Here is a 24,289-nt window from a genome sequence, read left to right on the forward strand (position 1 = left end):
GGAAGAAAAATGAGAAAAATAAGGACAATATGCAACACTGAAAACAACATCATCATGAGGGAGCTACATATGAATCCATCAAGACTGCATGAATGATGGAAAACATATGAATAATTAATAATTGCCAATAAATATTTAGGTTGAAAAAAAAAAAAAAAGAGACCAAACTAAAGCAAACTTTTTATGAATAAACATTTAATAGTGCATTCATAACAGTGTATGCCTTCATTTATTTGCATATCAAACCCATATAAATTTCCAAATAATAAGTTAATTCATGAAAATGTAATTTATGAAAACAAAGACACAGGATATGGACATATTAATGGAAATACTTGACAATATGAAGCAATCCAAAACAAAATACAGCACAAAAAATGATCACAGCACAAATCCAGACCTCTGACAGTGTAATAAGGTGTATTTATTGCTGGGCTGCAATATTTGATTGCATTATATCGCACAAGAGTTGCTATTATTGTGTCCACTCCCTGTTGTAGTGTGTTGTGGTGTAGCGTACACCAGTAATGCTGGACTGTGACCAGCAGGGGGGGGGGTCAGGCTCAAAGAGTGAAACCTCCCAGTAACAGGCGCCCACTGTGCCTGCTGGTGTGTTAAGCTGCTTGTGGTTTGCAGCTGGTTCAGCGGTGAACCTCTGTCACCACTGAAGCATCACTCTTCCAGTAACAGTTTCCTCCGCTGTGTTCGAGCACATCTCGCCCATCATCACGCTGCACCTCTGCATCTCACGTGGTTTGACCACAGATTCATGAGTCCAGGTACAGAATCGGCCCAAGGTGGATCTCTCAGCCAAACCAGCCCCTCAGACGGGGGAAAATGACTAAATGCATTGTCCCCCTAGTAGCTTCGCTCAAGGATGTTACAGTCACATATGCAAGAGGTCAATAGCGGCTGTGCTCGTCTGTTGCCGTGACGATGACGTCCATCCAAATCCGCATGGATACTGCATTGGTGGCCACCAGAAAGAAAAGACGGTCGTATGTCTTCACACAGAACGTCAGACTGGGCCGCGGAGACTGAAGGGACAGACAGTAACAATGTGATAAGTCATGAAGACGGGACTGAAGGGATTTTTCCATAACGGTGATTTATTTGTTCAAGATGTCACTTATCTCACTATCTGGGAGATAGTAACTAGTAACTATAGCTGTCTACTTAATAAAGTGGAGTAGAAGTAGAAAATAGCATAAAATGGAAATACACAAGTACCTCAAAATTGTACTTGAGTAAATGTACTTATTTTCCACAACCGAGGACAAATTATTTTGTTGTTTACTTGCAGATATACAAACTCCTCATGATGATTGATGTCAAAATATAAATGACAGGATTTCCCATGGTAATTCTAGTGTAATTGTAAACCTGAGATGCAAATAAAGCTCTACCCAGGAGTGCTAGTGTTACCTGACACCTGCTGTTGATATCTGATAAGAGTAAATACAGAGATCGCCTGTGTCTTTAATCCCATGCAGATCTGCCATGTCTATAATCGGTCCAATGACCCATTAAGTTAACCAATTAAACAAACTTTATGTCATGTGAATACACCACAATAGACGTAGACATGAGGAGTAAATTCCCGACATGAGATCCTGAGATTCTAGTTCAGTTGAAATAGTAACTGACAAATAACTGACAAAGAGACAAACAAGTGGCAACCTCTAAGATGTTCCCAGAATTATAACAATATGTTTAATGATGGCCGTGTATGTTAGCCCTAAAACATATTAACCACCAATCAACTTTTCGGGATTCACGACTGGGCTACACTGGCCTGCACATCGTATATAAGACCAGTCCAGTTTTGTCCAGTTTAAACTGCATTCATCAAATTGTTCCCCTGCAGATTCAAAGTCCAGACATTTGGCACAGAGCTTCAGCCAGAGGAAACACTCTACAGACTTTGACAGATTTTTTGGTGAAGTGTATGAAAACTCACAGAAGTGGCTGTTCGTAGATGGTCGTAGTAGACTTCTTCTATGGCCTGGAAGTAGATGACTCCCTTTAGCTTCCTCTCATCACAGTCTGCAGCAAAGGGAGAAGCATGCTATGTAAAATGCTGCTATTTGAGTTGTTTTCTCTTAATGTAATCCATTTTTTATCAATACAATAGAATGTACAGCACAATAAGTGGAGGATGGAGACTGGAAATAATGCTATTGATGCAATGTTTTTAACAACAAGCCTGATCAGCTAGTGTGACACACAGAAGGCTTCCATTCATGCAAACACGCAGTCCGTAGGTGAGCACACACACCGCTCTCCCAGCCAGTCTAACCTGTATAGTAGGCTAGTCGTCTGTGGTCCATGTCAAACAGAAACCATCTCTTCTTCCAGGTCTTTACCCTCCCCCCTCGTTTGGTCAGGAAGCCTGCACAGCGTCGAGACGTCAGCCGCAGGTCCGTGCAGCCGGCCACTCCATGACCCAGAGACTCCAAGTGGGCACGGAGGTCAAAGTTGGGAGCGAGGAAGAGGGGCAGGCTGCGCTGCTGGAGAGACAAGTGGAGTTTAGATGTGGTTTAAAAGAGGCAGTCTGTTTTCCACAGAAATGGAGGAAACACTAACAACATTCACAGCCTTGCTTTGACCTTCTGTGATCTGATGATAAAAACTTCATTGTATGGCATCATGATACTGGGCACGTCTGTACGGCCTTAAAAGATTTTTTGTACTTCTCTTGTACATTTACTTCAGTGTGTCTGCTTTACCTGGACCCACACTCTTTACAGTACATTGCTTAAACAATCATTATGAGTAGACCTGACAGATTTAATTTAATACTGTTCTCGAATAATGATAATAACCTTTGATAAGGTTAAATGTTCAAACTCAGGAACATATTGGACTTAAGGGACACTTCATCCACTTCAACAAAGTGAATGTATTAGTCGAGGGGAGTTCTACTCAGCCTGCGAAAACAGAAAGCCTGTGTTACAAAATGGGAGAATGCTCCACTTATTATTACAAACAACAGAATTATGGCTAAATCAGAAGGCTTTTTTCATTAAATCATTTAAAAATGCAGCAGATATCAAAGCCCCCCAGGAAACTTCATCAAATTTACACATCAAAGGCTGTTAACAGGCCTTGGGGAGTACTACAGCATATGTGGAAAAGTTGCATAAAGCCTTTTGTGGCTCCAGACGGCTCTGCGTGAAGTCTGAAAAATTGGCGGTTAGGGCTGAAGACTACAAATTTGAAAATGAAAAAAAATCTAGGGAAAGAAAGAAGAGAGCTTAACAGACCTCTGTAGGCTGCTCCTCATCTCACAACTGTAAAGCTGGCAGCTCAAGGCCACATTAGCCTTTAACTGAACTGTCAGCATTCAAGTTGTTGAATTGTGGGTAATGTAGTTGCCAGGTTTTGACAAGAATGCTTGGAGTAAACAAGACGATATCTCTGGTTCTGCTGCCTCGATTTTGATCCTCTTTTTAACTATCGCTCAGAGTAAGAAGGTGAATGAGAAAATATGTTTTCAGGGCCTTTGACGCTGCTTTACGGTTGTCATTTCATACATACCACTGGGGAGTTTGGGAGAGAAGTGACCTTTGGTTGCACCTTTGTTTCTGGCTCTGGCTTTTGTGGGGTCTCTGGCTCTGGTGGGTCTGTTCTGGGAGAGTTCGGCTCTTTCTGCCTTCTCTCCTCCAACAACAACCGCCGTTGCTCTTCCTGGGTGCACACATGTATCGTTGAAAATGATTATCCGCAGTATATACCCAAAGTATGTGATGACCCCGTTCAGGGTAACAAATGTAGAAAGACAATGATAATACTGCTCTAATAGAGTTGTATTTACAATAACTATCCATAAAAAGAAACTTGATATCAATAAAAAGACACATGTACCACGGAGCCTTCCCCTTTCTAGTTTTAAACTCTTTTTCCATCTTGGCATTAGCCAATCCTGCAAACATGCATTACAAACATCCACACATCTGCTGGCTGTTTTCTTGGACCATCATGTGTGAGCTGAGTGGGTGTCAGTGATGAGACAGGCGTGTCTAATGCGGTGTGTCGCGGGCGATTAGAGGTGTCAGCAAGTGTTTCCCACGGCAGGTGACTCACCCGCTCTCTGAGTAGCCTCTCTCTCTCTGCCTTGGCTTCCCTCAGTTTCCTCTCGATCTCCTGGAGATCCAACAGAGACGGGCTGTGAGAGGAAGAGGAGTTATATTCATCAATTGATCAGATCAGAATAAGTGAAAAGGTCCATCAAATCCCAGTATGTGTAGACTGCAATTAAATTGTTTATTCATGCAACTGGAGCGCTGTCCGGCTCCTGAGATACAAACATACCACAGAGAATCAGTCCGAAGTGACACCTTCAGCACATTGAGTGCATATGTCGACAGTATTAAGACAGTTTTAATGTAATGTAGGAGGTTATGTTCATGTCTGACAAATGTTCACTACTACAACAGTATTTCTTGGTGGTTTATAGGTCCACATGGGCTGGACACATAAATAACACGACTAACTAACTAACTGTACTGCTACTGCCTAGCTTTGCACTCTGTTTACCCCTGTTAACACAATATACTACACCTAACTGTTGCTTGCTGCTGTGTGTTAGTTGTTGATATAGACAGTTACAATTAGTGTGTTTCTGGGCCAAGAATTGTAAAATTCCTGAAAGGATTATTTTGGTTTGGTTTGTGGTTCCTATCCGTAATGATGACGTTGCACTTACCAAGATAAGATCTGGGAAAGTGTCAACCGTGCTGAAGAGACGTCTGATGGGGCGAGGAGCATGACCAGTTTTTTTATTTTACTGTCCGATGCTTGACCTACTTTAACCTACCATAACTTTGACCAACCACACTTGTGTGCACACAGTTATTACAGACGTTTCATGAAGTGCTTTAGATAATCTGTTTAAAGTGTTGGTTTGTTTACTTCCTGTCTGATTGTCCGACTGCTCGTTTGTTGCTCCGTCAGATTTTGTTGCAGCGATGGCGGCTTGTTCCCAGATCTCAACAATTACTTTGTCAAGCACATTGTTATCATAACCAATAGGCCAAAACTTTGAAAATAAGACCCAAACTGGAATGATCTCCTCCTCACAGTGGTGTTCTGAAATAAAACCCTTAACACTCTCCAGATTTCTCAATCCAGTGAGCAAAGGTGTGAACTATAAAAAATGCATTCCTGCCCCTACTGTTGCAAATATAAAAGCTAAAGAAGCACACAAACTTTTAAAAGCCATTCTTCATTCCGCTCTTTTAAAAAGTGGTCATCAAACGAGCAGTGAAGTAACTGACCTGGCAGCGCGAGAGCTTGTTGTACTGTTGCACGGAGCGTGCAGCCCGCCGCCGCCGTTGCTGGTCCCAGGTCTGTGCCCGCTGCTGTGCCCGTTGCTGAGCCTATGGGAGGGGAGGGGGGAAATGAAAGCCTCTGGGGTCTGGCTGTCTGGAAGCGTCCTCACCAACCCTGAGAGAGGAAGGAAATAGAGAAAGACACGCGAGAGCAACATGCATCGGTCAGCGTGAAAAGCTTTATATAACATGTGACGTCAGAGAATTTCAGTATAAAGATGATAAATTACATTAGATCAAGTCACAGCATTCAGGAACAAGTTAGAGCAAGGAGGACGAACACCTTGACGTGACCTTGCAGATCAGGCTACTCGGATATTTGATGACAGATACGTGTGTGCGTGAAAAATGGTTACAACTGAGGAGATTTTAGGCTTAAGGATATATGCGCTTCTCTGACTCGTCCGGTCTGAACAGGTAAATCCTGCTTTCTACCGATGTAATAACAACGTGTCGACTCTACGGACACACCTTTAATTCGACTAAAAGGGAGGGAACTGAACAAACAGTCAGACAAAATGAGGGCATGAGTGAAGAGAGAGAGAGTGAGTGTGTTTATTGTTCTATATCGCTGTGCTCTCGGCTTAAGCAATCAAGAGCACAATAGAAAATAGAAAAAGAGGGCTGTTAACAGCTCACCCTGCGCTGAGAGCGGCCTGTCAGTGAGTTTGTTGCTGCGATGCGAGCTCCGTCTTCTGGGCAAACTGACTGATTCTCTGCATGGTTCCTATGAAATGAAAGACAACAGTGTAAGTGGGAGCTCCGTCACAGACATTTAAACTTCATCTTAAATCTTGTAATTTAGAGCTGAAACGATTAGGTGATGAAACATCATAAATCAATCATTTAAGTCTTTTTTTAAGCTCTAATACCAAAAAATTCACAGCTCCCAGACAAATGTGAGTATTTGAGATTTGGACTGTTGTTCGGACAAAACAAGACATTTTAAGAGGTTACGCTTTTCAATATTTTCTACCATTTCAATGACGATAATTATTAGTCCCAGCCCTATTATAAACACATGGTGTATCCATGGTGACACGCTGCTCCTACCTGAGGAGGCTTGTGAACGGTCAGAGGGGAAAGTGACATCATACAGGGGGCTGAGCCGGTGATGTTCGACCAATCAGTGAGCGGCTTCTTCTCTTTGAGAACCTGCAGGACCGCATTAGATTTCATTTGAAATTCAGTAACGCATCTGTGATGAAAACTGGCTGCAAGGTACAAATACAGTTTAAAAACAGTTCAATTAATTCAATGAGTTTAACGGTGTAAATGAAATGGAGCGGCAGGAAAGATGCCAAATACAGTGACGGACAAAAGCAGTTAGACATACCACATGTGGCTGAGAATGAAAACTCCACTCCCAAGAGGGATCGTAATGAGTTAAAAAATTATCATTGCCTCACTATCTTTCCCTCCAACCCTCCCTCCCTGCTTGACGCACAAACACATGAGCAATTCAGTCGCCACATGCAGTCCACCATTTAACCCTTGTCTCTCTTGTTCACTCTACACTAGCATCATTGGGTATTGTTTTATTCTACATTTAGGAAATATCCAATAAAATCTATTACAAATGCTTCCAATGTCCCACAACAATGAGATCCTGTGGTGAGAGATAGTTGTGTCTGAGAGAAAATGAATGAATCATTTTCTCTCAGACACAACTATCTCTCACCATTGAAAGTTCACTACAGCATGCAGTCATATTGTAGTCATGCACACTTGGTCATGTTGTCTGACACTGTCTTGTCCCTCTCTCCTCCTCTGTGCTGCCACTCCCTTCTGCCCTCCCTCCAGCTGTTCCCGTTCTCTCATTTAGAAGAGCTCATGAAACCAAACATTAAGGCACCTTTCTGACAAACGCCCGTCAGCCATGCAGATCGATTCAAGTGCATTTTTGTAGCTTACCGCTTGCTGCGAGGATGTGAAACTTCTCCCAGCTTTCCTTCTCTCCCTTCTCACACATCCCCACACATACACTCACATGTACACACACATTCACAAACACAGTGCCCTCCCTCACATCGCTTACTCCTCCCTCTATCCTTAACTTCCCTCCCTCCAGCTTGAGTTTCTCTCTCTCTCCCTCTCTCTCTCTCTCTCCTCTCTCTCTCTCTCTCTCTCCCTCTCTCTGATTTGCCTTTTCCTCGTCCAGATCTCGTCTCCTCCTCATTTTAACTGTTGCTGCCATAAGTCTGATCAAAGGCAAACCACTGGCTGTGCGCTAAAGTCACAGCGCAGTTTAATTAGTGACTGAGAAAATCACATACTTTGGAACAGCAACTATTCATAATAAACACTGCTAACACATGGCAGTGTGGGCTGGCCTCAAACTGCTAGCCAACCAATAGTCACTGGATCTTTGATTGAACTGAAGCTCAGTGAAAATAAAAAGTTACATTATGTTTTGAAGTTTAGCACACACAGCAACTTCTTTTCCCCTGTCTGCACGATGCATCATGGTAAATTTATGTTGGGTGAACAATCTCACACAAAGCCTCAGTTACTCTAAATGCAATATCATTGTACCACCTTCTGTAAGTTAGCTCGCTAGTACAGCCGATCAACGTAAACTAATTAGTTAATTAGCTAAATCTGCATTCGCTGATTTGTTGGCCACTTGGGGGCAGCGCAACAAGCTGTAAACATTAACAAAATATCACTTTATAAAGTTGATATGGCAAATAAGTTAGCAAGCAATTGCCTATTTACAGATCCAGCAGAAATTAACATTAATTTGGAGTCATTTTTCTGGCCGTCTGATGAATGTACATCTAATATTCACTCTCTTTTATCTGTCTGGCTGCTAAATGCTCCACTCTGTTCACCACCTGGTCACTATGTCTGTTTGTTGTACTGTTAGTGAACAGTTGGTTTATCAGAGCTTTATATATATAAATAATATATATATAATATATATATATAATATATATATATATAATATAAATCTATATATATATATATACAGATATATCTATATCTGTATATATATATATATAGATTTATCAGAGCTTTTTGATAAATAGATATATATCTATAGATATAGACATATCTATAGATACATATATAGATTTATCAGAGCTTTTTGATAAATAGATATATATCTATGGATATAGACATATATCTATAGATACATATATAGATTTATCAGAGCTTTTTGTTATATATATATATATATATATATATATATATATATATAGACCCCTTTCACTTTACAGAGTCATTGTTAATAAGTTAGCGCAGCTTTAACACAGCTGATATAGGTAAGCTAATGTATACATCTACTGTATCTAAGGCAAACCAACACCGCATTTATTCCATTGTGGGAATTTTTGAGGGCAGAATATGTGCATACATTTTATACTTAGAATTCAGATATTCAAGTAGGGTTGGATTTCTTACACAGCCATCTCCGGTACTACTTCCAACATAAAGACAGTAGCAGCAGTTGTAGTAATAGTAATAATCCTGCTCACCGTTGTATGGACGAGTTCTCTCTTCGTTTTCCTCAAGGCGTTCAGCTCCCTCTCCTTCTCCCTCTCCATCTCCTTCAGCTGTCTCTCTAACTGCTGGACTCGCTCCTGAAAATACACAACATACTTCCCATGAGCGTGGACTGCCATACGGTTCCTTCTCCTCAAAAGAAATGTCATGTGCTGCATCTGATTCATCTGGCTGGCCCCAGTTTACTTAATCTTTTCATTATGTCGTGATCTAATATTGGGTAAATATATCCCGATGTGACGGCATGTGTGTTGTGTGAGCTAAATGCAGAGCCCCGAGCCGAGACACGATGCAAATCAAACATCCATTTTGCAAGTTAATGAGCGGACAATGAGACACACGAGACAGCAGGGCTGAGAGTGCAACTCAAAGACATGATGGACTGATGTGAAATCTGCACCTTAGGACACAGTGAGAGACAGACAGACAGACAGACAGACAGACAGACAGACAGACAGACAGACAGACAGACAGACAGACAGACAGTGGGTATAGAGATGAGCATCTGCGGCGAGGCCACACTGCAGCTGAGTCAACTACCATCCTTCTCAACACAGTCCCCCTCTTCTTCTTCTCTCACTCTGCGCTCCTCCTCTTACATACTCCAGCTAATTGAGGAACAATTTGATATTATGTTCGCCATCTGTCTATTGTGTATATGCACATGTTCTTGTGGAATCCGATATGTGAACGGAAAAACTGCCTTTTGGAACTCCCTGTGTGAGAATGTAAACAAAGATCACAAGGATTCTACAGTTGCTCTCTTGCAATCAGAAACATTTGGACATAGTGGAGGTTTCAGAAATGAATTAGATACATGAGTTTCAAGAGATCTTTTACTGACCTTTGACCATTGCCTTTAGGTAAGAGAAAGTCAATAAAGCTTCTGTTAGCATTCATTAACCACCCTTTTTAGCCATGCTAGCGTCACATGGCTCTATGGATGGCAATGTCTGTTAGACATTACATTTTCTATTAGTCTGTCAGTCGGTTGGTCCAGACTGAAACAGGATGAATCTCTCTGATCCCGACTTTCATTCTAGTGTCACTGTGAGGTTGACATTTGTCTCGGCAAATAGTGGATGAATTGCCATAAAATTTGACATGTACATCCCTCTCATGATTAATTGTAAAGACCTTGGTGATCCTCTGACTTTTCCTCTAGCGCCTTCATCAGGTCAAAGTTTTTAGATTTGTCCAAATCTTTGGTTTATGGCCAAATACCTGCAAAACTAATAACATTCCCATCAGCCTCAGCTGTACTCTGGGTTTAGTGATAATTAACACACATTAGCATGCCAAACCTCTAAGTTAAGATGGTGAACTTTATCATTATTATTGCATTATACCTGCTAAACATGAGCATGTTAGCTTTGTTATTGTGAGCATGTTAGCATGCTGACGTTACCACTGTGCAGCCTGTGCAGCCTGTGCAGCCTCACAGCGCGGCTAGCATGGCTGTTAGTCCTTTTTATACAGCAAAACATTGTCTTGCAGGATATTTCAGGACAGAGTCGTCAATCAACTTCTGCATCTTTCTCACCTCCTTCACATTTCAGAATTAGAGGCATCTGATTGCGATGTCTTTGTAAATATGAGCTCACAACGCAGGAACTGTTAGGGCGAGCATGTGAAGTGCGGGTCAAATACACAATATTAAAGTAAACTGCCAATCGCAGGAGTTTTTCATGCAGACTGCTTCCCAAAAAAGAGGTTGTAAAATTAAGGTGAAGCATGATATGGTGGCAGTATTGTTTTATGTCAAGAATATTTATTTTGATTTAAAAAAATTTAAATCAACCTGTAAATAATAATCACAGCAGTTTTCTGCCAATTCAAAATGCTGAAGTTCAATACAACTACTGCATTGTGCCCCCTAATATGACTGAGTAACATGAATAAAAAGAATCAGGATTATTTTGTTCAGTATTGAGATAATTATCATTTTAGCCATAACAATGTATCCTTGCTCCAAAATGTTCCAAATCCCCTCATGTGTTTTATCTTTCCATCTGTCTTGCTCTGTTGATTTCTCTCTCATGGCGGCCTCTGATGTAATTAAGCTTGCTGTACAGGGTCATGTGACAGTGTCAGGGTGATGCTGGTGAGAGTGAGGTGAAGAGTTCATGTTCGTGTCCTGATTTGACGGGAGGGGGGAGGTAGGAGGGCAAGTCTTAACCTGCCATAGCAACCGTGGACTGTGACGGGAGAGGAGAGTGTGTATGTATGCGTACTGTAATTCCAAATAATCCCTTTTAATGTGGCAGTGAGTCCTTCAGGGCTAATAAGCCAATAAAAATGATTTTCACTGTGCTACAGTACAAAAATAGTATCTGAGCAAGAGTTATAGCTTTGTTGATCAATGCCAACAACTCTGCGAGTATTGCAGGAGGAGCTCAGATCTGTGGCTTTCAAGTTCACTTTCTGGTCTGCCCTCTCCTTATTTTAACTCTGAAAAGAAGAAAATGAATTTCAGAAGCTCACAAAGGGAGGACGGTGCAAAATGTTTCAGCAAGAAGAGTAACGTTTTCTTAAGTCACATAAGGAAGGAAAGAAAAAGCAGATTCACTGAAGGTTTCTGTTGGACCTCTGCTCTGATTTGTGTCAATCACAAATAATAGAGATGAGTGGCTGTGCAAGAAAATCAGTCAGTCTAAACAAAAAAACTGAACATTATAAACTTTATGATTGTAGAGCTCGAATGTAGGTGTTCCTGTTATTTTGTCCACTTGCTATATGCACAATTCTGATGTCATAAATCTGCATTGAAGGGAAGTTTGTGTGAAAGTTAATCCCAACACTGACATGAAGCACATGACGCGCAGATAAGCTGCAGACCGGTACAACACGTCAGGAGCAGCTGGGAAATTCTCGGACAAATTCCCTCTACGACACGTTGTTTACCTGTGCAGTGTTGACCGCACGCTGCTGACATGAGATTTCCTTGTCCATCTCCCCTTCACTCTCTCCCTTCTCTCTGTCCGTCGCGCTCTCGTCCTCCTCATCAATGCCGCTCTCTTGCTCCAGCACGCGAAACTCCCAGTCCTCAAAGGCCCGAACTGCTGCTTCCATCGCCTCTCTCTCCTGCATTGAAGACACAGCAACAAATAATATAACCAGTTTATTGTTTTTATTTCATACTGACAGTGAATGAAAGTATGCATAAGGCACTATGGATATACTGTAGTATTGTGTTATTAGTTATACAAGAATTCAACCTAATTCCCTCCACAAAATGACAATATTATGTTCATATTAAGATGACCACTAATTTAAAGAACATGTCTACATGTCTTTTATTTTCATGCCAGATGAGTTTGTGTGCAACCACATGCAGATGTTGCAGATAAAAGGCATGAAACTTTTTTTGACTGAACATTTATTAATTCAGAACAACTTCTGGCAATTTGTATTTCTTAGTACTTATATAAACACTGGTTTTAATGCTTCCATTAAAAGACATGTTGGAGGTGGAAGTAAAAACTTGTACAGCCTCATTGTTTCAAAACTGAAATACCTGCACTCTTGTTCTTGTGCAGTATGTACTTAAGTCCTCTGTTTTCTCTGTGTGGCGCAATTTGTGACAAACCAGTTTCTAAAAGTTCTTTCCAAATAAATCTGACATGTCAAAACATAAAGTAACGACCTGCTGCTGGACTGCACCAAACATGTCATTAAACACTGCTTTTAAAACAAGGAGGCCTCCCATCTTGTTCCGTCACATTCACAAGGAACAATACACATCCTGTGTGTGTGTGTGTGTGTGTGTGTGTGTGTGTGTCAGGTTGGACAGGTACTGAACAATCACACTTTGTGAAACCAAAAAACAACATTATGTAGGAGTCAGCACCGATGCCAACACACCCTGTGCTTCAGAGCCAAAACAGCACATGAGTATCAGTTGTAGTTTTATTTTTCATTTGGATAACTGCCAACAACATCATTTATTACATTTTCCTTAATAAACAAATTCAGCAAGATTAGACAATCCACATGACGTAGAGACTGAAGTGCACTGATCCAAAAACTGTCAACTGATATTTGACACATTTCACAACCTAAACTCTCTCAGAAGCAGTAAATAAACACAGGCCAGTTTTGTGCTGGTTTTGACTGTTAAGTGAATCACTTCTAATCTAATAGATTTTGGATTTAGATAACATCACCTTGCTAGATTGATTACCACAATTTCCAGGAAGCGTATCTGTCAGACTACAGCTATACTGATCAGTTGTGTTGTAGAAGCAGAGTGAGGATACTTGTGTGTCAGACATAGAATAAGTGACGTAACATGCTTCATCCGTCTCTTCAAGTGATTCAGACTTAGATGTATTTCAAGTTCCTAATGGCTGCTCAGTTGTGGGAGATTTGGCAGATTGTTACTGTACTTTTTTCCCCCCGGTCACAACTTGAGGGGGTAAAATAGTTTTCATAGATTCATGTGACCTGAGAAGAGTCTTTCACAGTGTTTCGTAGTTAATCAAACTGATTGTATTTTCTTCGTCCATAAGAGATACATATTTTTACAGTGATCTTAGAAGGCTCTGTCTCTCTCTTTGCATGTCACCTTGTGCTCCTGCGGCCTTTCAGTTAATCTGATATTCAGTTCAGACTTGTGCCGTCTTGGAAGTGACGCTCTATTAAGAATCCTGTCGTGATTTTTACGTAAAGGTGACCAGAGTGCTTATTGACAGACAGAAAAAGAGCTGAAACATATGAATATGTTTAAGACATCATCATCAATTTATCATAAAAAGTTTCTTTTTACGTTGCTTCTTAAGAAGCTGTGTGCAGCTCAGCCACTCACCTGCTGCAGCTGCAGTGTTAGCTGTTCTCTCTGGCTCTCTGGCTGACCTAGGATCAGTTTCTTCTTCTCCTCACACCTCCTCTTCAGTTCCTCCACCCTGCGTCTTTCCTGTTCCAGACTCTCTCGCTCCTGCAGTTACAGACATGGCAAGAAAGGAGTGACGCAAGAGTACAGTCATCACCAAACTTTTAATAACAAAAAAAAGTCAATTTCACAAGCATGTTTACAGAGTTTGTTCTGAAAGACCGCAGACATCTGACTTCAAACCAGCTCTACTCCAACAATCATTGCATGGGAATTTACTTTACTTAACATGATCTTGTGTTATATTAGTGGACCATTACGAGCCCACACATTTCTACATGTGAAATTCCTTAAGCCAACTTTTTTTTCTGTTGTGATTGTGATGCTCAAGTTAATCCATTTAAAGGCTACATCAACACTAGTAGTCTTCATTTTCTCCAAGAAGGAAGAAATGACATAAAACAAATGCAACATATACGTCTGTAAGCCATGAAAAACGTGCGATGTGTGATGTTCATTTTATTTCCATGGTACCTTTTGTCTGCCGGTGTGTCCGTGCGTCTGTCTGGCCTCCTGCTGTAGAGCCTGCAGCTTCTGTGTGTGTCTGTGCAGCTGCTTCCTCTCCGTCTGCAGCTCGCCCTGCAGCAGGGCGATCTCCAGCTGCAGCTGAAAATGACAGCAGACGCCACTGAGCTGAATCATATTGACCAGAGCTTGAGCAAGTCACAGATACGCATTCCTTTACCGTGACTGTGTCGATGTCTGGAAATGGTTTGGAGATTTAAATGTGCAGACCTCAGCAGAGACGCGATCGAAATAATTTTAGCGTTTCCTTGAACACGGCGACTAAAAAGAACCCTTAATGAAACCATTTAGCAAAAGATGGTATATTCTTCTTAAATATTCTTTAATTAATTCTAGGGCTATTTATTATTATTATTTTCATATCGATTCATCTGAAGATTATTTCCTCAATTAATCGATTAATACTTAAGTCTATGAAATGTCAAGAAATGTGAGAAGTGAAAAAATATGTCACAATTTCTCAGAGCCCAAGGTGAGATCTTTAAGTTGCTCATTTTGTCCAACCAACAGTCCAAAACCCACAGATATTTAATCATATTTCATCATATATGTAAAAAAAAGTTAAGTTAAGTTTTTGTGATTGGGCCACAATCATCTAACATGCTCACCTCAATCTTTAGTTCCTCCTTCTGTTGGTCGATCTCTGTGATTCGCTGTTGGAGCATTGAGGGCAACGGCAAGAACCTCGGTGGGCCCACCTCCAGCCTTTTAATGCAGGACTGACAGAAAAGGGGAAAAACAGTAGACAAAGTCACCACTTGCAAGTTTTAAAACAGTAAACAGTTACGTGTGTTGGTTAAACTGCAGGGAGCGCGCTGCTTCTTTCTTCTTAGGTGCAGAACATGATTTCATGTGCCACCACCACATCGTTTGACAAGGGCCGGGGAAATTGCTGCATCACCATCATCAACAGCTTCATCTCACTCGCTTACCTTCTCACTCTCCGTGCTGCTGCTCTCTGTATCTGACTCTGCCCCTGAGGAGGCGGGGCTTTGACCTCCAGCCACTCTGGTGATCCATGGCGGCCGGAGCCCCTGCTGCCACTGGCTCCTGGTGCTCTCCATGTTATGTTGGGGCATTTCTAAAGGGACAGGCGAGGCAGTTAATGAGAGCTACACAGCAGGGGGGGGTGGCGGTCTGGCTGACTTTGGTGAATATTGTGGTAATCTAATCTGCTGCTTGGTTGAAGGCGTATGAGGGATCAGGTGACAGTTCACACAGGGGATATCACAGCTGAGCGGTACTGCAAAAAGCACTTTAAAACACAGAAATCCCCCCCGGCTTCCAGAAACCAGTGGAGAAAACACCCAGCAGTGAAGAGGAAGCAATAGCGAAAGAGAAGGGAAAATTCAGGATGTGGCCGATGGTTTGTGGTTGTGTTTCAGGGTCTGTCTCCTAACGAAGGTCTGTAGTGTGTGTGGACACGTGAGTGTGATAAATGTGTAAACGTAAGCGTGATAAACCGTCTTTTCTGTTGGAGGCCTTTGATGTGCATCAGCAGCGAGACAGTATATGAATGGAACAATCAATGAAAAACTACAAGGAGAAATCTCCCACAAAAATGTTGGTGCACATCAGAACAGACTTTGAAGTACTTTTATGTTGTTCTTTTTTTGTTCTCTCTGTCACATTTACCAGATCAAATATCATTATATAGTGTTTACACCGTTCTACATCAAAGTGCTTTCCAACATTTGGGAACATGTCAACCTAAAGGCCTATATTATCCTGGTCTCTATTCTATTTTGCCCTTTAGTCCTCTACTGTGTGGTCTCTCTTTACACAAAAACATGCCTGCTAGCAGGAACACGCATGTGTGCACAGACCAAAACCAATTTGTGGGAAAATACTTTTGATTCCTATTGTCCAACCTTTTCCCACCATCTTCCCTCGCCCTCTGTGCCCTCCCTCTCTCCTTGTATCCAGACCTTATTAGGCTGCAGGGAATGCAGGCAGAGTGGAAGCACAGAGATAAATATACAGCCTAGATATGAGTGAGGGCTTCCAAACAACGACTGGCACACTGACATCGAGAGAGAGGGGGAGAGAGGGGGGGCACGGACAGACAGAGGAAAGACAAAACAGCAGGAAGTGGAATGTAAAATGTAAAAGGCCAGTGTCTTGTTTCTAGTGATGCACCAAATGTGCAGCTGCACCTTTACAGGAGGTGTCCATGGATCCAGAACGCAACAATGTTCAGAGAGGAAAAATACAAATATTTCTCATGGGTGTCATCCAACTCCACCAGACTGTAATCACTGGTGAAAATCATGTTTACTGGTTGATCATCAATATCCATAAACTTGGGTCCAGGAAAGAAAAAAGGTAAAATCTGCACCTATAAAACGAGCACTAAACCATTGTTACTTGCCTTTATAAGGATATAATGGTCCGTGTGGTGGGACTGTAAGAATAAACAAGAGGTTATGTTTTTTTCTTAACTATTACTTAGCTGATTGGATCCTAATGAGGCTTTCATAAAAGGTTATTTCTGCTCTATTTTTGCTATAACTGATGAATCAAGTTAACAAGCAAGACGAAGAGTTCAACTGAACTTTCAGGGCTGACACCTACTTGAAGGATAAAAGTCACTGATGTGTTTCCATGCGGTTTCACAGAAAACACCCACATTTTTATAAAGGAGAAGTTTATAAAAACATTTTTTTAGCAAGAAGACACTGACCACAGCAGTTTACAGTAAAGTCATTTCACAGCTCAGAAAATACTTCCAGAGAGAGAAAGTGGGGGAAAAAAAGCAAAAAAAACACATATGAGCAGCAGATTATGCATCAGGGTCTCTAAGTAAAATGAAATGATTTTTAACAGACAGATGCCAGCCAATCTGAAACTGTATTTTAAAGAAGTATATATTGTTCTTATGTAAAGGGACAATTTGATGCCAATAATAACAATGGCATTATATTTAAATTGATCCTACTGTCCTATTAGTAGTGTTCATTGCAAGACACTCATCAATGATAAATCACAATATCTGTAGACATACATTTGCTAATGGTGTTTATTTAGGGTGTAATGAAGTTCTTCAAGTTTCCCAGAATGTTATAAAAGACTGAGACAAAATGTTCTGCAACAAAGTTTACAGACACACATAGCAACACATTCATGAAGAGTTCAGAGGTTAAAGGTATAGAGTAAAACAAAATGCACCTCCTCTCCAGTATCTCAGGGGAACATATTACTATATATTACTGTACTTGTATCATTTGTCCCACTTCTAATACTTTCTACTGTGCTCTGATGTCCAGTGAAAGCTGTCAACTTCTAGGGAAAACAAGGCAGAGAGAGCTTCACACTGAGTTACATTATCATCCGAACAAACATCAGTGCAAGCATTTGCTGTGTGACCTCTAGCTAAAGTCCACTCAGATACACTATCAACACAGAGAGAGAGAGAGAGAGAGAGAGAGAGAGAGAGAGAGAGAGAGAGAGAGAGAGAGAGAGAGAGAGAGAGAGAGAGAGGCATTCAGGAGTAAAGTCCATGCTTTCATGTATCAGCAACAAACAAAAGGCTAAACAAACACAATGCATTGACAAAACAAGAGAGAGTGAGGCAGTAGGAGACAGTTAGAGGAGCATCAACTATGGATAAAAAAAAAGGTAAGTACATGCAGAAAAAGAAAGAAATTGGGCAAAGTTCAGCCTGAGAGCCAGATCAAAGAACAAAACACAGTTTTGTGCCCAAAATAATTGGACTTGATTGCGGGGAGGGGAGCGCCTCTGGAGAATAAGATAGAAGAGAGGGAGCGAACAGAGACGCAGTTCAACATCAAGTATGCATGTGTTTGTGTGTGTGTTTGTGTGTATGAGTTATGTAATGACTACCCAGAGGTAACACAAGACATAACCCTCAACTCTAGAAGGCTTCAGGACTCCATATCAGCCTGCAGTGCTAATTATCAACCACAGATCAGCAATGACCAGCAACAGCTGATTCACCAGAACACAAAACACACACACACACAGTCAGACCAGTGTGAGAGAGTTATGTATGTTTCACAACACAACAGAAGGCTACTCGTGTCATATTGTCTCACCATGTGCTCGAATCAGCAGTCTTATCATTCTTTCTTTCACTCTGAGGCTCCACTGAAGTTGCAGCCATCTCCATTCATATCAGTTGTGTTTAATCTCAAATAATCCAGATAGAAGTCATTCAATAGTTTGTGTCCTGCTGCATGAGAAAAGTGACTACATGCAGTAAATACAAACAAGACTATCACTTGAATTTCTGTACCTTTCAATGCTGCTGCTTCATCAGGGTCTCTTTTAACTTTATAGCAAAGATAGAAATCCCACTTTCTACAGAGACAACCTGCTGACTCAGTGGTCACATACAGATACACTGATGGATTTTATCCAGAACATTTCATTAGCTGCCATGTTGTTCGTTACTTGAAGAGCTGAGATGAAGACAAAATAAGACTTTTCAATAATCATCTACAGTAGAACTCTGGAAGTACACAGCAAATTATAACAAGACTATGAACAACATGATGACGTTCGTTTTCTCTCATTTTATAAGGAAAATATTTGGTATGTTGAAGATATTACAGCGTACCAATATGACATATACCAATGAAATCAGATGACATAAGAACATATCTTATGGGGGAAATATGTCCTTACAACATGAAAATATCTTGTTCTAAAGAGAGAATCTTGAAACTCAGCAGGTTTTTTTCCTTCAGCGTGGCAGCAATATATTGTAGTAAATTGCAAGTTATCAATGAATATTATTATTAGTACAAAATGTTGGCTAATTAGAAATGAAACTAGTTTTTTATGAAAGTACGAACATCAGAACCGCAGATTTCATGTTTTTTATTCCACGCATTCTTCTTCTTCCTCGTCAAAACCTGGGGCCTACATTACCCACAGTGCAACTCACAGACTGTTTGATGGGAGAGTAGCCTCAAGCCGCTAGCTTCAAGCAGAGATTTGGAGCGGGCTACAGAGGTCTGGTAAATTCGCGTCTTTCTCACTCCACACCCCCAGATTTCTGGTCATTTTCAAACTTCGGCCCCAAACCAGCGCTGTCGGGGCCACAGTTTATCAGACTTCATGCAGCTCTCTGGAGCCACAAAAGGCTTTTTTCACGTACGTACTAGGACTCCCCAAGACCTGTAAACAGACTTTGACGTGTAAAATCAGCGAAGTCTCAAGTCCAAGCTGAGATAACCCTGATGACGTCATCAGAAGACTTTATTCACCGACTGAACAGTTTCATTGCGACGAGAATACTTTATTTAATGTGTACAACTGGTGGAGTGCCCCTTGAATATGTTGTGTAGTGTCCCTCTGTACAACTGTACTACTGTCTTTGCAACATGTTAGTGGGGCAGAGACATACTGACAACATACTGAAGACCTGAAGCATATATAATGTTTGACTGAAAACAGCATATTCTGTAAAGGATGAAAATAACACACAGTAACGCTGTGAAATTACCTCGTCAGGACCCCTCTAAAAGGAAAAGTGGGGCTAAGCATTGTGTACACAAAACCATAAAGTCAACAATGACAACGGCTATATTCCACCGGCAACACGCAGGACAAAAGAGCTCTGACGGTGGCATGCTCTGAGTGGGTGTGAATGCTGATTACAGCCCGTCACTATGTGTTCAATGCAAGGGCACTATAGGGAAAACAAGTCACACATGGAGCATGTGAGCAAAACCGCCCTGTAAAGAGGGGGGCTGACTACAATGACGAATTAATCCACAGAGGCCGGGCTTGGAGGTCAAGTCTCTCTCAGTCTACTCAAATTGATGACTAAAATTACAATTTATTACATATTGATGGTCTGAGGGACACAGACACAGTATAAACAAATATCACAATAACAGTAGGTTACATATGAAAACTTGCCTCTCTTACAACTTTTTGATCTCTTTTAATGAATGACGGAACTGTTTTTTTGAGTAGTCCAGCTTCGACAGGGACTCTGGGTTACTGTGCACTGCAGTGTAAACAGTAGACAGGTGATGTGTGTTAGCTCTGTAATTTCCAATGTGGCACAACATGAAGACGACCGATCTCACTTCAAACTCTATTTTGTTTTCCTTTAAATCCCGCACACTGTCGATCACACGGACTCACTTCATTTACGACGTTTCATCTGGTGAAATTCATATGGGCAAAGAACACCTACGTGCTTGGATTTTACCTTCTGTGGTTCTTTTACAGTCAGAATTTATGATCAAACACACCCGTCTATAAGCTTTTCTATAGTGCGAGAACTTTGTAGGAAATATTGCCATTATACAAATCTTGCACTGACCAAAAACAGATCCTCTGCTGGTTGTGTCATTTCCCCCCGGGGATCAATAAAGTATTTCTGATTCTGATTGCAGACTTTGAAAAGACTGAAAAATAAAAGATTAAAACTCAAAAACTCTACTTAACCTGATTGTCATGTTTAGGAAGTTGTGAAATCAGTCATGCTCAACACAACATACATTCACTGTGACCTTGAACTGCATTGTACTGTATTGTACTGCATTGCCTTGGATCTACAATCCAGACGACAAAATGCTTCTTTAGTTACTGTACGTGGTGTCCTCTCATCTGCAGAAGGCATAAGACCAAAACCAGCTATTAAGCCTTGTGAACCAGTAGGACAAGTCACATACTCTTTTTATTGGCTACAATTACAGGCTGTGGCTTCCATCAAACAGACCAAATCTCTAGTCTTTAAAACTCTCTGTTCAATAGCAGGCCTGACATCATCACATTAGCATTTTATGCACACAATGTTTCCAGAGAGCATAAGTAATTTTCCTATTTCTATTGTCAAAATGGAGACACTGAAGTCCCTTTTTTTGCCACTTCCTTGCTCTGGCCCTGCTACACTTTGGCGCAAACCAAAGACAAAAACACACGAAGTCTTGCTCTCATTTTAGGAGAATGAGGTTTGGTTGGAAAACCTTTTACTTTGTGTCACAGTACACTAATTGGTTTGTGCTACATTGTATGAAAGGAGAAATATTAGCTGCAATGGCTACGCCTCTATATGTGTGCATGAGTAAGTTACGTCAACCTATATATGTTTAAATGTTTATGTGCACTAACTTTACATTTTTATGGACCTGTCCTTACATTCGGGCAAAGAGCACACTGTCATATGACAGATTGAATGCTGTGGACTACCCAGCAGCGACCTCTGGATCTGCTACATGTGGCTCATGCAGGCTCGGCACCGAGGAAGAGGAAGCTGTCATCGCAGAACATGTTTGTGAGCAAGAAAAGCAGGTGAGAGGAGGGAGTTTTGGCTGTCACCCAGCTGTCACTGCGAGACTGCGAAAAAGAGTGAGAAGTCCTGCCTGACACCTCACATGAAAGAAAATACCGACAACATAGTTCTATCCATTTTGAATCAATGAAGATGACTATTACAAGGAAAACAAACAACCTAAAATACTTCAGCACTGTTAAAAAAAAAGCTAGTGGTATTGGACATTGCATTTCTGGGCTCATTCTGTTGTTTTGTGGTGTATTTTTCTACATTCCTGTGGAAAATTGGCTGACGAGCTGATGTCAGTGTGAAATGTTGGGCAGCGACTACAATGGCAGCTTTATGCGTGGAAGATTTTTCTGCTATTTCAATCATCAGTTGTACTTATAAGGTTGTGGGGTCAGTCCCACAGAATCTAATGTCGGACTATTCTCCAGATCTAGGCTTAAAGATTAGGAGAAATCTAATGTGGAGGAAGCCGATATACCGGTTCCAGCACCACCTTTCTTAAATGTTGAATGCTGTCTAAACACTAGCAGCCAAACTCAAACTTTGCTTGAATAGACTCTAAAGAAGTCCAATCTTTTTCAAAACCAGGATTCAGATCAGGTATTATCTGATAAAAGTACATAAGATCAGTACTCTCATTACAGTTTGATACTCTAGGTTATGGTTTAGGTCAAATTGTGGTCAAATCAACAAAAAAAGCATTGAGATTCGATATCCAGCCCTACAAACAGCCTCAACTGACCAGAATGCAACGCTGCCACAGACCATGCTGCATTAAAGGGTGCATATCAACAACTCTGGGAAATGTAGGAAAACCAGCTGAAGGAGAGCGAGTACAGAAAATGTCAATGCTTCGTCTCAAAGTAACTCCTGCTATGTAAAGCTGAAAAAACCCCACTGATTTGTAAATAGTAATTCATCAAAAGCAACCAATAGCAAAAATGTTTTTCTCCAATGTGAGGATTTGCTGCTCTCCTCTGTTTTATAAAACTGTAAATTGAATATCTTTTAGTTTTAGAGCTATTTAGTCGGACTAAAAAAAGCTATGTGAATGGGCATTTTGCACTATTTAGTGACATTTCATACATTAAACAGATAATACAGTAATCGATAATGAAAAGCGCAGGTGTAAATAATAACATTAATTATGGCTGAATTCCACTTAGCAGTTTCAGTTTCCTGTCACACTGTCAAGGCTCACTGGGACACTTGAACAGAACGGGGACCATCGCTAATGTAATTAGTAACACCTGTGGTTATCCTGCTATGACCAGTGAAAATATGTGCTCTGAAAAAGGCTCGTCATTAGTTGCAGCCCTGCTGAAATGCATTGAATGTGTCAGAGAAGCTGACTTGCCCTTCCTTTAAGCCTTACATACATCTACCTGTAGGCTTTAACTAGGCCGACACATTAGAAAATCTCATCAATGGAAATAACAAATGAAGATATTAAGGTATAAGTATCAGTTTGCCTCTTGCTACTGTGTTTAACTCCTGGCATCAGCACCGGTTCAACTGCACTGACAGAGATTCCTTTGGCCTGAGTAAATCTCTGGGACTTGTGATGCAAGAAAAGAGTGATCCATTAATGACAGCCTAGGATGCAGGGCTCAGACACAGATTTGTCCAAAGCAGGTCAAAACAAGGCAAGTGTGTGTGTGTGTGTGTGTGTGAGAATAACTAAAGGCAGAACTTCCCCAGACAACAAACCCTCCGTCTACCTACACTCCCACCCACCCTGTTTACCCTGTATGTGCTGATGGAGGGATAAAATGCCAGATAACTCCAGGGTCACTGTAAACAAAAGGGGAATTTATGTAAACCGAGGTTATTGTCATGGGACAGGGTCTCACTGAGAAGCAGCAGTTTAGCTCAGAGAAAGTTGCTGTGAGCATTTTCACAGATAAGGAATGAATAATCTTAATTATTTAGACAAAAAAAGGCGGGACTAAACATTATGAATCAATGAACCAGAACTATTTCACAATCCCAGCCAAATAATTCAGATAGTGTCAGCAAGAAGGTAGTTTTTCTCTGTACATGCATTCAACATCAGGAGGCTTTTCTCTTTTGTTATGGCAGCAGAGGGATGAAAAAGGAGATGTGATGGGGGACTCCCAACTTCCCCATGTCAGCTACACACACATTAATGTCAGAGCTACTATTTGAGCACATTTGGTCTCGCGTGGGAAGCTGTTTCTTGCCTGATATGCACAAGAGGAACTGCATGAGCTTTGTGTAGGTTGTTTTTGTTGTGCCAAGTCAGCAGAAAGGGTTTCCTCCTCCAAACAAGACCCGTTTGAATTAAAGCAAACTCTTACCTGGAAAACGCGCTCCAACGTAAAACGACAAGAGTTGTGGGTCCTCCAATTCACTCACTACATGGTGGCAAAATCAAAAGAGGGGAAACGCGAAAAAAACCCGTATCGAAACGTCACTTCAGAAAACTTTTAAACGCGCTTTCACTTTTAGTCACACAAGCCAGGATCGCGTAAAGTTGCTCCGAGCTCACCGACTGTTTGCTGTTCGGCTGACACCCACGTTATCTCCCTTTTTGTTCCGCTGGGGGTGTTTTTTGTTTTGTTTTTTATCTTCACCTGGTTTGATTCAATCCCTCCCAGGAAACATGACAGGTCAGTGCGAGCGGCTGTCGGCGTCAACAGGTGACATTGAACTGGAAGCACGCGGAGGAGGGCGACGACGGAGGCGGGTGTCGACTCATAAACGGTGTTTTGTGTTGCAGGGACAAACCAAAAGCCCAACAGC

At 41.2% G+C, this 24,289-nt stretch overlaps 1 protein-coding gene across 1 annotated transcript; it reads right to left on the reverse strand.

Annotated features, from left to right (window-relative positions):
- Positions 1–175: 175 nt before the first annotated feature.
- On the reverse strand, positions 176–24,289 carry phldb3 (pleckstrin homology-like domain, family B, member 3). Its single transcript, XM_070911999.1, has 15 exons — positions 23,845–24,289; positions 15,192–15,340; positions 14,868–14,978; positions 14,209–14,340; positions 13,651–13,779; positions 11,748–11,927; positions 8,816–8,920; positions 6,387–6,488; positions 5,973–6,060; positions 5,280–5,448; positions 4,087–4,168; positions 3,541–3,690; positions 2,300–2,510; positions 1,961–2,046; positions 176–1,037 (listed from the first exon to the last, which is right to left on the reverse strand). The coding sequence occupies exons 2-15, from the start codon at positions 15,336–15,338 to the stop codon at positions 903–905; spliced, it is 1,827 nt and encodes a 608-aa protein (XP_070768100.1). The 5' UTR covers positions 15,339–15,340; positions 23,845–24,289; the 3' UTR covers positions 176–902.

This window comes from Enoplosus armatus, chromosome 9 (genome assembly GCF_043641665.1).
Source record: "Enoplosus armatus isolate fEnoArm2 chromosome 9, fEnoArm2.hap1, whole genome shotgun sequence".
NCBI classification, from domain to species: Eukaryota; Metazoa; Chordata; class Actinopteri; order Centrarchiformes; family Enoplosidae; genus Enoplosus; species Enoplosus armatus.

Coding starts and splice junctions, on each gene's coding strand:
- phldb3 (XM_070911999.1), bottom strand. CDS start 15,338: ATGCCCCAACATAACATGGAGAGCACCAGGAGCCAGTGGCAGCAGGGG. Junction 14,979..15,191: donor GCAGCACGGAGAGTGAGAAG/GTAAGCGAGTGA, acceptor CTTTTCTGTCAG/TCCTGCATTAAAAGGCTGGA. Junction 14,341..14,867: donor AGGAGGAACTAAAGATTGAG/GTGAGCATGTTA, acceptor TGTCATTTTCAG/CTGCAGCTGGAGATCGCCCT.